At 49.2% G+C, this 15,244-nt stretch overlaps 1 protein-coding gene across 1 annotated transcript; it reads right to left on the reverse strand.

The window, feature by feature from the left end:
• Positions 1-8,534: 8,534 nt before the first annotated feature.
• LOC137366509 (4-hydroxybenzoate polyprenyltransferase, mitochondrial-like) lies at positions 8,535-14,682 on the reverse strand. The gene is made up of 3 exons (XM_068028302.1): positions 14,378-14,682; positions 9,253-9,419; positions 8,535-8,709 (listed from the first exon to the last, which is right to left on the reverse strand). Exons 1-3 carry the CDS (start codon positions 14,595-14,597, stop codon positions 8,668-8,670), a joined length of 429 nt encoding a protein of 142 aa, XP_067884403.1. The 5' UTR covers positions 14,598-14,682; the 3' UTR covers positions 8,535-8,667.
• Positions 14,683-15,244: the final 562 nt, after the last annotated feature.

A 15,244-nucleotide genomic window follows, 5' to 3' on the forward strand; every position in this document is an offset into this window, starting at 1 on the left:
GACATCAGCCGTCTCAATTTCTCTGCCCCCCTCACTCACTCTAACCTGTCCCCCTCTGAAATTTCCGCACTCCGTTCTCTCAGGTCTAACCCTGATATTGTCATCAAACCTGCAGACAAGGGTGGTGCTGTTGTTGTCTGGCGTATCAACCTCTACCTTGTAGAGGCTCAGCGCCAACTCTCAGACACTTCTTCCTACCTCCCCCGGACCATGACCCCACCACCGAACATCAAGCTACTGTCCACAGGACTGTCACTGATCTCATCTCCTCTGGAGATCTTCACTCTGCAGCTTCCAACCTCATAGTCCCGCAACCCCGGACAGCCCGCTTCTGCCTCCTTCCCAAAATCCACAAGCAAGATCAACCTGGCTTTATGGATTGTGTGTGTCAGGGAATGGTCCTTTGTCTACAAACAGTCTCTTAATATGCAAAAATGTCTTTCCAGCCAGGGGCCTGGCAACCCCTTGTAACAGGCCTTCTCTTTTTCCCAGCAACAATTTGAAATTTAATGTCCATGTAGCGAAATTAATGTGCCTCATTCTTGGCAGGTGGGGGTCTGCATGAAAGTGGGGGAGAAATGTTACGATAAACCTGCTGAATTCTCTTTAGACTCAAGTTCTAGATGGTTGCAGGCCTGAAATGATAGTAGATTTCTCTCTTGATTAAAGGTTCATTGAAGATGGTGGATCATTCCAACTCTCTCTGCTGTATAATATCGATGTTGCTTTTTTTCAGCAAGGCATGTGCTTTCTGGCTTGCTGGAATGTCAACTGCTACAAATGGCTTCACCTTCCAGGTCACTCTCTCTCTCACTCTGGCTGTCTTTTTTTAAAAAGGTAAAACTGTCACACCTCACCTCCTGTTAGGAGACACTCTGGCTTCTCCTCATGGTGACTGCACAATGGCCTACGACGTGGCTACTTCACACCTCCTTTGTTTTAGAAGAAGACAGTCAATTCTGAAATGTTTTTAGGATAGGTGTAAGAGATGGGTTTCATTAACACCTTTTGGCTTTGAAGATTTGTCTTTTGTCTTTGTCAGACTGGTTGGATACACAAAAGGCTTTTACTTTGGTGGCCATTTTTGACCATTGTTCACTTTTTAAAGACAAAGTCCATTTTTTCATAACTCTTAAGAGTTATTCTGCGAATGTTGTATCATCACACTTCCGACGTACATGACACTATTCTTCAAAGAAAAATGTATATCATTGGGTATAAAGTGCCTTACAATGTCCAGTGGTTGTGAAAGGTGCTATATAAACAAAGTGATTGATGACAACGCTACGTCATCAGGATGCGCCGCGGTGCGCACATGCGCACATGGTCTCAGGCCCTCTGCGCATGCGCTGCGGTCCGGATTGCCAGGACCAGTTTGCGCATGCGCAGATGACGTCATCGCGTAAATTCATCTTCCTCGGGGAACACGTCAGGTTTGCCTCTGCGCATGCGCAAACTGGTCCTGGCAATCCGGACCGCAGCGCATGCGCAGAGGGCCTGAGACCGTGTGCGCATGTGCGTCAATCTTCCGAAAGCTTCGGCGCGTGTTTTTGAAAATGGAAGGAGGAGAGGTTTCGTCGGGCATTTTATCTCAATTATTTAGTCATTTTGGACATTTGCCTCATTTTTATTAGACAGAGGAGATTGTTCCAAGGTAAGTTGCTCTGAAAATATTTACATTGTCTGGGGCACCGCATGGAGGAAAGGGAGGGGGGGGGGAAAGGGAGGGGGGGGGAAAGGGAGGGGGGGGGGAAAGGGAGGGGGGGGGGAAAGGAGGGGGGGGAAAGGGAGGGGGTGGGAAAGGAGGGGGGGGAAAGGGAGGGGGGGAAAGGAGGGGGGGAAAGGAGGGGGGGGAAAGGAGGGGGGGGGAAAGGAGGGGGGGAAAGGAGGGGGGGGGAAAGGAGGGGGGGAAAGGAGGGGGGGAAAGGAGGGGGGGAAAGGAGGGGGGGGAAAGGAGGGGGGGGAAAGGAGGGGGGGGAAAGGAGGGGGGGAAAGGAGGGGGGAAAGGAGGGGGGGAAAGGAGGGGGGAAAGGAGGGGGGGAAAGGAGGGGGGGAAAGGAGGGGGGAAAGGAGGGGGGGAGAAAGGAGGGGGGGAAAGGAGGGGGGGAAAGGAGGGGGGGAAAGGAGGGGGGGGAAAGGAGGGGGGGGAAAGGAGGGGGGGGAAGGAGGGGGGGAAAGGAGGGGGGGAAAAGGAGGGGGGGGGAAAGGAGGGGGGGGAAAGGAGGGGGGAAAGGAGGGGGGGGAAAAGGAGGGGGGGGAAAGGAGGGGGGGAAAGGAGGGGGGGGAAAGTAGGGGGGGGGAAAGGAGGGGGGGGAAAGGAGGGGGGGGAAAGGAGGGGGGGGAAAGGAGGGGGGGAAAGGAGGGGGGGGAAAGGAGGGGGGAAAGGAGGGGGGGGAAAGGAGGGGGGGGAAAGGAGGGGGGGAAAGGAGGGGGGGGAAAGGAGGGGGGGGAAAGGAGGGGGGGGAAAGGAGGGGGGGGAAAGGAGGGGGGGGAAAGGAGGGGGGGGAAAGGAGGGGGGGGAAAGGAGGGGGGGGAAAGGAGGGGGGGGAAAGGAGGGGGGGGAAAGGAGGGGGGGAAAGGAGGGGGGGGAAAGGAGGGGGGGGAAAGGAGGGGGGGAAAGGAGGGGGGGGAAAGGAGGGGGGGGAAAGGAGGGGGGGGAAAGGAGGGGGGGGAAAGGAGGGGGGGAAAGGAGGGGGGGGAAAGGAGGGGGGGAAAGGAGGGGGGGGAAAGGAGGGGGGGGAAAGGAGGGGGGAAAGGAGGGGGGGAAAGGAGGGGGGGAAAGGAGGGGGGAAAGGAGGGGGGGGAAAGGAGGGGGGGAAAGGAGGGGGGGAGAAGGAGGGGGGAAAGGAGGGGGGAAAGGAGGGGGGAAAGGAGGGGGGAAAGGAGGGGGAAAGGAGGGGGGAAAGGAGGGGGGAAAGGAGGGAAGGGAGGGGGGAAAGGAGGGAAGGGAGGGGGAAAGGAGGGAAGGGAGGGGGAAAGGAGGGAAGGGAGGGGGGAAAGGAGGGAAGGGAGGGGGGAAAGGAGGGAGGGAAGGAAGGGAGGGAGGGAAGGAGGAAGGGAGGGAGGGAAGAAGGAAGGGAGGGAGGGAAGAAGGAAGGGAGGGAGGGAGAAGGAAGGGAGGGAGGGAAGAAGGAAGGAGGGAGGGAGAAGGAAGGGAGGGAGGGACGGGGGGGAAGGGAGGGAGGGACGGGGGGGAAGGGAGGGAGGGACGGGGGGGAAGGGAGGGAGGGACGGGGGGGAAGGGAGGGAGGGACGGGGGGGAAGGGAGGGAGGTCGGGAGGGAGGGGGAAGGGAAGTCGGGGGGGAGGGCGGAGCAGAAGGGGAGTGCCTTTTTCTGTGCATGCGCCATAAACACAAGGACTGGCTGATGAGATGGAGCCAATTAATTTGCCCAACAATTGCCCGGAAGCACCTTCGAATGGAGGTGGCCATGCGCTGGACATCAGTCGCGTGCCACAATCCATGGATCCTGAGCGTTTCACCCCCTGGCCTAATGATCTGATGGACCATACATACGCCTGCCTGTTCAAAGCTCCACTTCCCCCACCTGCGGTACCCTCTCCTTGCTGTTCAGTTACACAGTCACCTGTTCCTGCACCCATCCAAGCAGTGCACATGGACACACAGCCACCTGTTCCTGCACCCATCCGAGCAGTGCACGTGGACACACAGCCACATGTTTCCCCATCCGCCCTTGAAACAACCATGCAGAGCCTTGTGAGACTCTGCAATTGCCAGCTGCTGCCTGTCAAGCAGAGAAGGCGTCCAAAGGGGTCAAGCACTTGGGGAACATTCAGCAAGAAGAGACTGAGCACTAAAAGAAACAAGCATGCCGTGTCCAGTGGTAGCACAAATGTGAATGCTCTTGCTGCGTACACAACTGGTGAGGTGGGAGTGCAGCCACACCATTCTCCATCCTCAATGTTGCTTTAAGGCAAAGGTAGATAAGAGTGAAAGAAATGGAAGATGATGCTGATAGTAGTAGGCAGGATTAAATGGGAATGGATGGGAAGACGCACGAGTAGCATAACCATTAGCAGGGAACAGCTGGGCTAAATGGCCTGCTTTATGTTCATAGTCCAAAAGAAATGTGCTTCTTTTTCCAGCACCCTCACATCATTCATGTTTTCCCTGAGAGCAGCATTGAACCATCACGAGATAGGGGCAGTTACATCATCCTGACTCCTACAGCTGAGGTGGGTACTAAGTGATTCATTGGCCTATACTGCAGAGCATAAAGCATGCGCAACAGTAATTTCATTGGAGGGAGGGAAGCTCTGACACTGATGTTCTTTCATTATTTCCTTTCATGTAAAATGTGCCCTTGAGAAAACAATCCTTGACACTTAAGGACGGCATTCAAGCAAAGGAGGCAGTGCAGGAGATGACGCAAGGATGTGATGATTCCTGGCATCTGAGGTGGGTAATAAGTGCTTCATTGGTGACGTTATCAATTGGTGCTTCACTGCAGAACTTAAAAAGGTGTGCGCAACAGTAATTTCAGTGGATGGAGGGAGGCAAGCTCTGACTCTGATTTGCTTTTCTTCTTTTCATGTAAAACATGCCGTTGAGAAAACAATCTCGAGACTTAAGGTCAGCATTCAAGCAACGAAGGCAACTGGATCATGCTGCGGAGCTCATCACGATGTGGAAAGGAACATTGCATTTATGGATGAATTGGGAATGCACATTGGGATGCGCTTGGGGAACATTCACCAAGAATAGACTGAGCTCAGACTCTTATGACTTTGCATTCTTCACATGGACAATACAGTAGTGGAATAGACAGCCAAGCGTTCATTCACCAGAAGGCTCTCCAGGAACAATCTCTTTAGCTGTGCATAGCAGAGACTCGGCCTGTCTGTCTAACGGAATGCTGGACACAACACTCATGTATCCATGCACAGCAGTTCCTCGGATACTTAATGAACTTAATAAAACTTTTCAATATTTAAACCAGAATTGTTGAGGTTTTGTTTTGCATGCTATTTCCCCGACTTTGCAACTGCGCTTCAGATATTCAACTATGGTGGAGGGGTGGAGGTAGGGGGGGTAGAGGGAGGGGTGGGTGAAGAGGGGGAGGGAGGGAGGGGTGGGTGAAGAGGGGGAGGGAGGGGTGGGTGAAGAGGGGGAGGGGTGGGGAGAGTGGGGAGGGGTGGGGAGAGGGAGCATGCAAAATGCAGGGACCAGACAGTTGCAATGCCTGAAGTACTGTGGAGAAGTAGAGAAAGCAACTGGGTAGGGGAGAAAGCAACTGGATTGGGCATCCGCAGCTGGAGGGAACGGCTGAATGGAGAGGGCCGGAAGCGAGAGGCCGTAGAGAGCCGCGGGGAGTGAGCGTGCGAAGACCTTGGTGTCACCGGGTCCAGGGACTGGCCAGTAAGTCTTTTGCTGTTGTGTTTATGGCGCATGCACAGAAAAAGGCACTCCTCTTCCGTTCCGCTGCTCCCCCCACCCACTCTCTCCCCTTCCTCCCTCTCCCCCTCCCCCCCGCTCTCCCCCACTTCCCCCAGCTCTCCCCCTCCCTCCTTGACCCCTCCCTTCTCCCCCCCTCCCTCTTTCTCCCCCCCTCCCTCTCTCCCCCCCCCGTTCTCTCTCCCCCCACCCCCCCCCCGTTCTCTCTCCCCCACCCCCCCCCCCCCCCCCCGTTCTCTCTCCCCCTCCCCCCCCCCACCGTTCTCTCTCCCCCCCCCCCCCCCCCCACCGTTCTCTCTCTCACCCACCCCCCCGGCACCGCTACCACTGGTCCCCCCGCGCTGCTCGCCCCGCTCCACTCTCTCACTCCGGCCATTGTATTCTGCCACGTGTTTGTTAGGTTTCATCTCTGTGATTCTTTGAGCAGCGCCATCTTTAGTCCTGGCAGCTGCTACAGTCGCAAGCTGTGACATTTTCGTGGCACGTGCTGGATTTGCGCATGTGCCAAAACAGCGCCACCTACCGATCGCATTGTCAACAATTGCAGTCCTATATAAATGCAAGTCTTTATTTGAAGTGCCTCTGGGTGTTTTTCTACATTAAAGGAGCTATGTAAACATAAGTTATTTTTGAAGAGATCCATGAACTCCTTGCACTTGGCGCTGATGTGAATGTGCGGGGAGAAGAATTTAAGGAGGTGGTCGTGCCTCATTTCATAGTAGATTCCACACAACATTCTAATGCACAGTCCCATAGGTCCTCCCACCTAACAAAGACTTTTTCCTGGATTTTGGCCTGGAAGTGAGGTCTATGCAGGGGCAGGGGAGGCTGTTGTGAGGTCAGGAAACCTGGAAAGACGGACTTCCAAAATGTCCTACAGAATTTAACTGCTTTTCTGTGCGGTTCCTGCCAACAGGCAGCCTGATTGACAGGCTGAAGACCCTTCCAGTGGGGAAGCCTGCTTCACATGGCCCAAGTCTATGAGAGCAGGTAGGTGTCTTGGGGAAGTGAGAGATCATGGAGGGGGGAGGGTGTGGTGCTATGATAGCTCCGGGAGCAGACAGATCACAGGGGTGGGTTACTGGGTAGCTTGTTAGAGCTAGGGGAATCACTCCTGCAATGGCTTCGCGTCTCGATGCTGCACCGTTACCTCCGGTATCCTCCAAGGATCTAGCCTTATTTCCCCTTGCATTTCTCATCTACGCGCTGCAACTTGGCAGCATCATCCAAAAACAGTGTCGTTTACATATATATGCTAACAACACTGAGCTCGGCCTCACCATCACCTCTCTCGATCTGTCCCATTGTCTCTAAATTGTCAGACTGCTTGTCCAATATCCAGTACTGAATGAGCAGAAATTTCTTCCAAATAAATACTGAAAAGACCAAAGCAGTTATTTTTAGTCCCCGCCTCAAACTCCATTCCCTAGCCACCGACTCCATCCCTCTCACAGGCAACTGTCTGAGGCTGCACCAGACTGTTTGCAACCTTGTATCATATTTAACGCCAAGATGAGACTCCAAACACATGCCTGTGCCATCACTAAGACCATTTATTTCTAACGAGGCAACATTGCCTGACTCCGCCCCTGCATCTGCTCATTGGCTGCTGAAACCCTCATCCATGCTTATGTTAGCTCTATTTACACTTGACCATTCCAACACACCCCTGGCTGACTTCCCATATTCTATCCTCTGTGACGGAAATCACACCTGCCAAATGGAAACACATTAATTTTGCATAAGGGACACTATTTGAACCTTTTTTACTGGACATTGCATATAACCTGTTTAAAAAACCAACAGAGCTAACCAGCTGAAAACATGGTTGCACATTTGCATTCTGAGAGACAGTTGAATAGAGAGACAATGGGAGTGTTCACTGATTCAGTTAACAAGACTGGTCTGAGCAATCATGATAATCAACATTCTTTGTCTGTGTAAGAGCCAGAACTCCACACCTCACTGAGTGTGTCTGGAGAGCTTTGAAATCCAACAACACTCCCAGAAGATGCTGTTTTAAACAAAGACATGGTCACATGACTTACCTGTTGGCCAGATTGGGAGCTTTTTGAATTGTGCCACACAGAAAGAGAACAAACTCCAAGTTGAGAACCAAGGAGGAAGGTCTCCCTCTCCAGCAAAGTCCCAGGAAAACCATGGTGCCAACATAAGCGTCAAGACTACAGAACTTTACAGGCTACCACCAAGATGACAAATGAAACCTCTCTTCGGCCTTCTAGTACCAGAGAAGTAAATCTGAAAGTGTGCACTGGGCCCCAGCGAGAACACCAAGATCTCAACTTCAACCAAGGGCTTTACATCAAAGATAAAAGACAGTAACTGAATTCCATTTATTGCCAACTCTACTTGAACTGTCCCCCCCCCCCCACCTAATTCTTTCTTCCCCTCTGTATCTAGTTGTGTGTGTGTTTATCCCATATGCATGCTAGCGTGGTTGCGTCACGTATTTTAGTAATTTTAACTGAGTTACAGTGGTAAGGCTAATAAACTTGCATCTTTCTTGTTGAAACCTAAGAAACCTGTCTGATTGTTCCTTTGCAATTACAATTAGAGAACAGTGAGCAAAGACTCACTTAGGTGACAAGCTAAAACTCTGTGTTTTTAAAAAGATAAACCCTGTTACGGCCAAACCAGGAAAGGGGCAAAAGGGGAGCCTGAGACCCCTTCCTCACCCGGTCGTAACACCTCCATAAGCTTGAGGTCGTCTAAAGCTCTCCTGCCCGTGTCCTTACTTACACCCAATCCCGTTAATTCATCACCCCTGTGCTCACTGACCTGCATTGGTTCCCAGTTAAATAATATCTCAATTTTAAAATTCTCATCTTTGTTTTCACATCTCTCCATGGTCTCGCCCTCCCTATCTCCTCCAGCCCCACAACCTTTGGAGATATCTGCACTCTTCTAATTCTGGCCACTTGGTGGCCATGCCTTCAGCTGCCAAGGCTCCAAGTTCTCGAATTTCCTCCCTAAACCTCTCCGCACCTCTACCTCTTTTGTCCTTTAAGACATTACTTACAACCTACCTCTTTGACCAAGCTTTTGGTCATTTGCCCTAATATCTCCTTATGTAGCTTGGTATCAACTTTTGCTTGAAAATGCTCCTGTGAAGTGCTTGAGATGTTTTATGATGTTAAAGCTGCTATATAAATGCAAGTGATTGATGTTGCTCCTCCTGACCCACAGCACTACTGTAAAGGCAGTTCCCTCATGGATTCAGTCCCTCTTGCTTCAAAGCTGCCCAATTTCCCGAGGCTTGGGAAACCTGGCTGCCTGCGGTTAAATAAAAACTTGTTAAAATGAAGGCACACAGCCTCATAATATTTAAATGATCAAGCTGCATCTCAGGAGCAGCTTGGTCGCATGCCCTTCATCCCACTCCCCTTAAAACCAGAAGCGGGCAGGTATGAGGCTAGTTCAGTTTCTGTTCCAGATTTGATTGCATTTTACCCTCTGACATAATCCCAACCCACCCATTTTTGGGAGTTATGGTTCAGCCTTCAGTATTCCAAAGCATGCATAATTCATTCCCCAGTGTTCAATATTCTTAAATTGGTTATTCAGTATAATATGACATGGAAACAATTTAAGATGATGTTTGTTTACAATGTCAGGGCAATTGCCAAGATGTTTAAAGAGCGTAGGAGGCTATATTTACACTGGTTAGTTTAAATAGAAAAATTACTAGGTTAATGAATGAAGTATCAAAAATGAGGAATCTATACATAAAAGAAAATTACCCTTGTTAATAGACACCATCGTCTTCTATATAAATAAATAGGTGGCATAGTAATATGTTCCTGTGGGGAAACTTACCTTTCTGTCGATGTCTTTGTCCCACATGTCATTGATTGTACACCCAGCTCCTCGCATCAGTAATGCCCCAGTTCCAAAAAGTGCAAGCATGGACAGATCTGGAAGACAGCCTGGTTCTGCTGCTAAACTGATACTCCAGGTGCAAGGCAAATACAACAACCAGGTTCCTGAAACATTAAATTGTAACAGATTAAACCTTTCTGTGCACCAGTACCTTGTTGTCATATTAAGATTGAAAAAATGAGTAACAAAAGTATCTCAAATGTTATACCAAATCACACATCTTTGTAAGAAATGAACTGGTAAACTAGCAGTGCAGAAATCACAGAACCATAGTGATTAGTCATAGAATGGTTACAGCACAGATGGCCATTTGGCCCATCATGTCCATGCAGGCTCTCTGCAACAGCAACTCACCTAGCCCCATTCCCCTGCCTTTTCTCCATAGCCCTGCAAATGTTTTCTCTTAATTATCCAGTTTTCTTTTGAAGGCTTGGATTGAATCTGCCTCCACCACACTCTCAGGCAGTGCATTCCAGCAATCACTTGAGGCGTAAAAACGTTTTTCCTCATGTCTCTGTTGCTTCTTTTGCCAATCACCTTAAATTGGTGTTCCCTGGTTCCCGATCCTTCTGCCAATGGGAACCCTTTCTTCACATCGACTCTGTCCAGACCCGGGCGGCACAGTGGCGCAGTGGTTAGCACCGCAGCCTCACAGCTCCAGCGACCCGGGTTCAATTCTGGGTACTGCCTGTGTGGAGTTTGCAAGTTCTCCCTGTGTCTGCGTGGGTTTTCTCCGGGTGCTCCGGTTTCCTCCCACATGCCAAAAGACTTGCAGGTTGGTAGGTAAATTGGCCATTATAAATTGCCACTAGTATAGGTAGGTGGTAGGGAAATATAGGGACAGGTGGGGATGTGGTAGGAATATGGGATTAGTGTAGGATTAGTATAAATGGGTGGTTGATGGTCGGCACAGACTCGGTGGGCCGAAGGGCCTGTTTCAGTGCTGTATCTCTAAAACTAAAACCCCTCATGATTTTGAACACCTCTATCAAATCTCCTCTTAATCTCTTCTCCAAGGAAAACAGACCCAGTTTCTCCAACTTATCCATATGACTGAAGTTCCTCATTCCTGGAGCCATTCCCATGAATCTTTTCTGCACCCTCTCTGATGCCTTAACATCCTTCTAAAAGTGTTGCGCCCAGAACTGGGCACAATACTCCAGGTGAAGCCGAACCAGTGTTTTATACTGGTTTAACATAACTTCTTTGTTTTTGTACTCTATGCCCCTATCAATAGTGTACAACATCCCGTATACTGTATTTACCGCTTTCTCAACCTGCCACCTTCAATGATTTGTCCACATATTCCCCCGGTTCCTCTGCTTCTGCACCCCCTTTAAAATTGTATCCTTTATTTTATAATTGCCTCTCCTCCTACCAAAATGAATCACTTCACACTTTTCTGCATTAAATTTCACCTGCCACTTGTCCACCCATTCCACCAGCCTGTCTATGTCCTCTTGAAGTTTATCACTACCCTCCTCACAGTTCACAATACTTCCAAGTTTTGTGTCATCTGTAAATTTTGAAATTGTGCCCTGTACACCCAAGTCTAGGTCATTAATATATATCAAGAAAAGCAGGAATGGCAACACCAACCCCCGAGGAACCCCACTGTATACCTTCCTCCAGTCTGAAATACAACCATTCACAACTACTCTCTGTTTTCTGTCATTCAGCCAATTTTGTTTCTACGCTGCTACTGTCCCTTTTATTCCATGGGCTCTATCTTTGCTTACAAGCCCTGTTATGTGGCACTTTATCAAATGAATGGAATATGTATACCGCATCATCCGCTTCACCCACATAACCCTGTTACTTCATCATAAAACTCAAGCAAGTTAGTTAAATACGACTTGCCCTTAAATTTGTGCTGACTTTCCTTAATTAATCCACATTTGTCCAAATGACTATTTATTTTGTCCCGAATTATTGTTTCTAAAAGCTTTCCCACCACTGAGATTCAACTGACTAGTCTGTAGTTGCTGGGCTAGCCCTTATACCCTTTTTTGAACAAGAGTTTAACATTTGCAATTCTCCAGTCCTCTGGAAGCACACCTGTATCTAAGGAGGATTGGAACATTATGGTCAATTCCTGCACAATTTCCACCCTTCCTTCCCCAAGTATCCTTGGGTGCATCTCATCCGGTGCTGGTAACTTATCAACTTAAGTACTGCCAGCCTTTCTAATACCTCCTCTTTATCAAGTTTTAGCCCATCCAGTGTCGCAAATACCTCCTCTATCACCATGACTCAAGCAGCAACTTCTTCCTTGGAAAAGGCGGATGCAAAGTACTCATTTAGTACCACAGCCCTGCCCTCTGCTGCCATGTGTAAATCCTCTTCTTAGTCCCTGATCGGTCCCACTCCTCCTTTTACCACCCTTTTACTATTTATATGCTTATAGAAGACTTTTAGATTCCCTTTTATGTTAGCTGTGAGTCTCTGCTCATACTCTTCCTTTGCTTCTCATTTGTTTTTTCACTTCCCCTCTGAACCGTCGATATTCAACCTGGTTTTCAATTGTATTATCCATCTGACATCTATCATATGCGTCCTTTCTCTGCTTCATCTTACTCTATCTTTTTTGCCATCCAGGGAGCTCTGGGTTTGTTTGTCCTACCTTCTCCCCTCGTGGGAATGTACCTTAACTGTACCCGAGCTATCTCCTCTTGAAAAGCAACCCATTGTTCAGTTACAGTTTTGCCTTCCGATCTTTGATTCCAGTTTGCTTGGGCCAGATCCGTTCTCACTCCATTGAAGTTGGACTTCCCCCAATTAATTATCTTTAATCTGGATTGCTCCTTGTCCTTTTCCACCCACAACTAACCTATATCCTATAGGGCTCTCCGGCCCCTCACTTCCCCCCACTTCCCTCCAGAGGCCAGCTCTAGGCCACAGGCCGCTTTTCTCCTCTCGGCCATTCACTCTGCCCGAAGAAGCAATCGAGCCGCGAGGGGTGACGGGGCAACTTAGGAGTGAGTGGCCGAGAGGAGGGAAGCGGCGCAGCCTACAACTAACGTCTGAGGAGGGATTGGCAGGGGGGGGGGGGGGGGTGGGCAAGAGTGGGGAGCGAGCTGCCAGAGAGCGGGATGGCACTGAAACCTCACAGAAATACACAGGGTGTACAGCACTGTCAGAGGTGCTGTCCTTCTGATAAGACTTTAAACAGCGCAACATTCTCCGTGTATCAAACATGTCCAATGTGTGCTGCTATGTGTTGAAGTTGCTTTTCTGTGATAAATTGAGCTGCGCCATCTTTAATGCTGACAGCTGCCTGAACGTCACAGTAATGTTTAAGTGGATGAGGCTACATTTGCGCATGTGCTAGTACAGCGCCACCTAGTGGTTGTATTGTCAAACACCTCCAAAATTGTAATTTCACCTCCAGCATGATGCCACTACCAAACGCATCTTCCCCTCCCTTCCCCTGTCAGCATTCCGAAGGGATCGTTCACTCCGCAACACCCTGGTCCACTCCTCCATTACCCCCACCACCTCGTCCCCTTCCCATAGCACCTTACCCTGCAATCGCAGGAGGTGTAATACCTGCCCATTTACCTCCTCTCTCCTCACTATCCCAGGCCCCAAACACTCCTTTCAGCTGAAGCAGCGATTTACTTGTACTTCTTTCAATGTAGTATACTGTATTCGCTGCTCACAGTGTGGTCTCCTCTACATTGGTGAGACCAAACGCAGACTGGGTGATCGCTTTGCGGAACATCTCCGCTCAGTCCACAAGCGGGACCCTGAGCTTCCGGTTGCTTGCCATTTCAACACTCCCCCCTGCTCTCATGCTCACATCTCTATCCTGGGTTTGCTGCAGTGTTCCAGTGAACATCATCGCAAACTCGAGGAACAGCATCTCATTTACCGATTAGGCACACTACAGCCTGCCGTACTGAACACTGAGTTCAATAATTTCAGAGCATGACAGGCCCCCCATTTTACTTTTATTTTAGTTACTTTTTCTTTTTTACATTTTTTTTGTATGTTTATTTTATTTCATCTTAGTTTGTTCAGTTTGCTTACCCACTGTTTTTTTCATGTTTGTACTTGCTGCTGTTCAATATTCAGTCCATTAACACCCTATCTGTACTAATGCTTTGTCTTTCAACACACTATTAACATATTGTTTGCCTTTGCTCCGTGACCTTCTGGTCAGCTAATCTGTGGCCTTGTCCAATCTACACCTTCTCCTTTGTATCTCTTGCCCCACCCTTGCTTTCCTTGCTTACAACCTTTGACATTTCTAACATTTGCCCGTTCCCAAGAAGGGTCACTGACCCGAAACATTAACTCTGCTTCTCTCTCCACAGATGTTGCCAGACCTGCTGAGTATTTCCAGCATTTCTTGTTTTTATTCCAAAATTGTAATGTTGCCTTACAATGATTCAAAAATATCAAATTACCAGAAAACCTAGTTGGATGAAAGTTTGTGTGTCCAAATTTAATCCTCTGTCCTTTATCTTTAAATGCTCACTGACCTGTGTACATCCACCACCTTATAAAACCTTTACTTTGCCCATTACTGCAAATTTTTACATTCTCAGCAACTTATCGATTGGTAATAACCGATCAAGGGGCTCATAAAATTGGATGTCACTTGCACCATAGATCTTAAAGGATTTGCAAATAACTTGGCAAAATTAACATAAAATAAAGGCAAAATACTGCAGATGCTGAAAATCTGAAATAAAAACAAAAAGTGCTGGAAATACTCAGCAGGTCAGGTAGCAACTGTGGAGAGAGAAGCAAAGTTAACTTTTCAGGCCAGTAACCTTTCATGAGAAAGGTTCATCGTTCTGATGAAAGGTCATTGACCAGAAACGTTCCTCTCTTTATAGATGCCGCCAGACCTACTGAGTATTTTCAGCACTTTCTGTCCGTATGGCAAAACGTGCACTTGCTCTGGTCGATTATTGAGATTCCCCAAGAAATTTGCAAGCGGCGAGCTGCAAACTGGCATTCGCTGAGGTCAGCTCAGAGTCCCTGATTGACAGCTAATCCCGTCGGACAGACACCATCTTCCCCCCACCCCCCGGTATTCTGGTTGATTTACCGATGGGTTTGTCAAGTCTCATCAATTTAAGATAAGGTTGAACCGCCAGGGGCGCCGATTCCACCAGTCCCGCCGCCGATAGGCCGCTGCTATGCCTGAAGTCCCCACTCGGCAGAGCACAGACATGGCGAGCTGCAGTCGCGAGCGCGGCCGTTACCCAGCAGCTCCTCGGTGCCGCGAGGACGGCCAACCATCGCCGCGAGCTCGACCTCAGCAACATCTCGCGCGGCTCCTTTGCCTATTTGGCCAACCGCACATCACCGGGGATTCCCCAGCGCGTCATCAAGGACATCCTCCCGGGGACAACGTCACTCCTTCTTCTGTGAACTGGAGAGCATGCGCGGGACATGCATGCGCGATTCTGGAATGTGTCAATCAAAATTGGAATGATGGTCAAATGCAACAAAAGCCTTGAGAAGTCAGAGAAAGGAGATGGAGTTATGTTGGAGGAGGTGGAAGGTGATGTGGTGGCTTGTGGAGTGGAAGGTGAAGATGGATCCTGTGATGTTTGAGGGAGATGAAGCAGAAATACAGGAAATGCGATTGACTTGGTCAAGTCTACCATGGTGGAGGGGTGAGAAAATGGAGGTGGCGTCACAGCAACAGATGCGATGGAGCAACTGGGATAAAGTAATGGAGTTTTTACAGAAAACAGGATGGGAAGAAGAAGAGTCCAGGTCGTTCTGGGAATCAGTGAGCTTGTAATAGATGTTAGTGGATAGCCCATCCCCAGAGAGAGAAATCTAAGAGAGGGAAAGAGTTAGCCTGATTAACTGTTCCACCACCTCAATGCAAGCTTGAGGGAGAGCAACATATACAATAATTTATATTTATATAGCACCTTTAATGTAATAAAACTCTTCACAG

The sequence above is a fragment of the Heterodontus francisci genome, unplaced genomic scaffold (assembly GCF_036365525.1).
Source record: "Heterodontus francisci isolate sHetFra1 unplaced genomic scaffold, sHetFra1.hap1 HAP1_SCAFFOLD_1593, whole genome shotgun sequence".
NCBI classification, from domain to species: Eukaryota; Metazoa; Chordata; class Chondrichthyes; order Heterodontiformes; family Heterodontidae; genus Heterodontus; species Heterodontus francisci.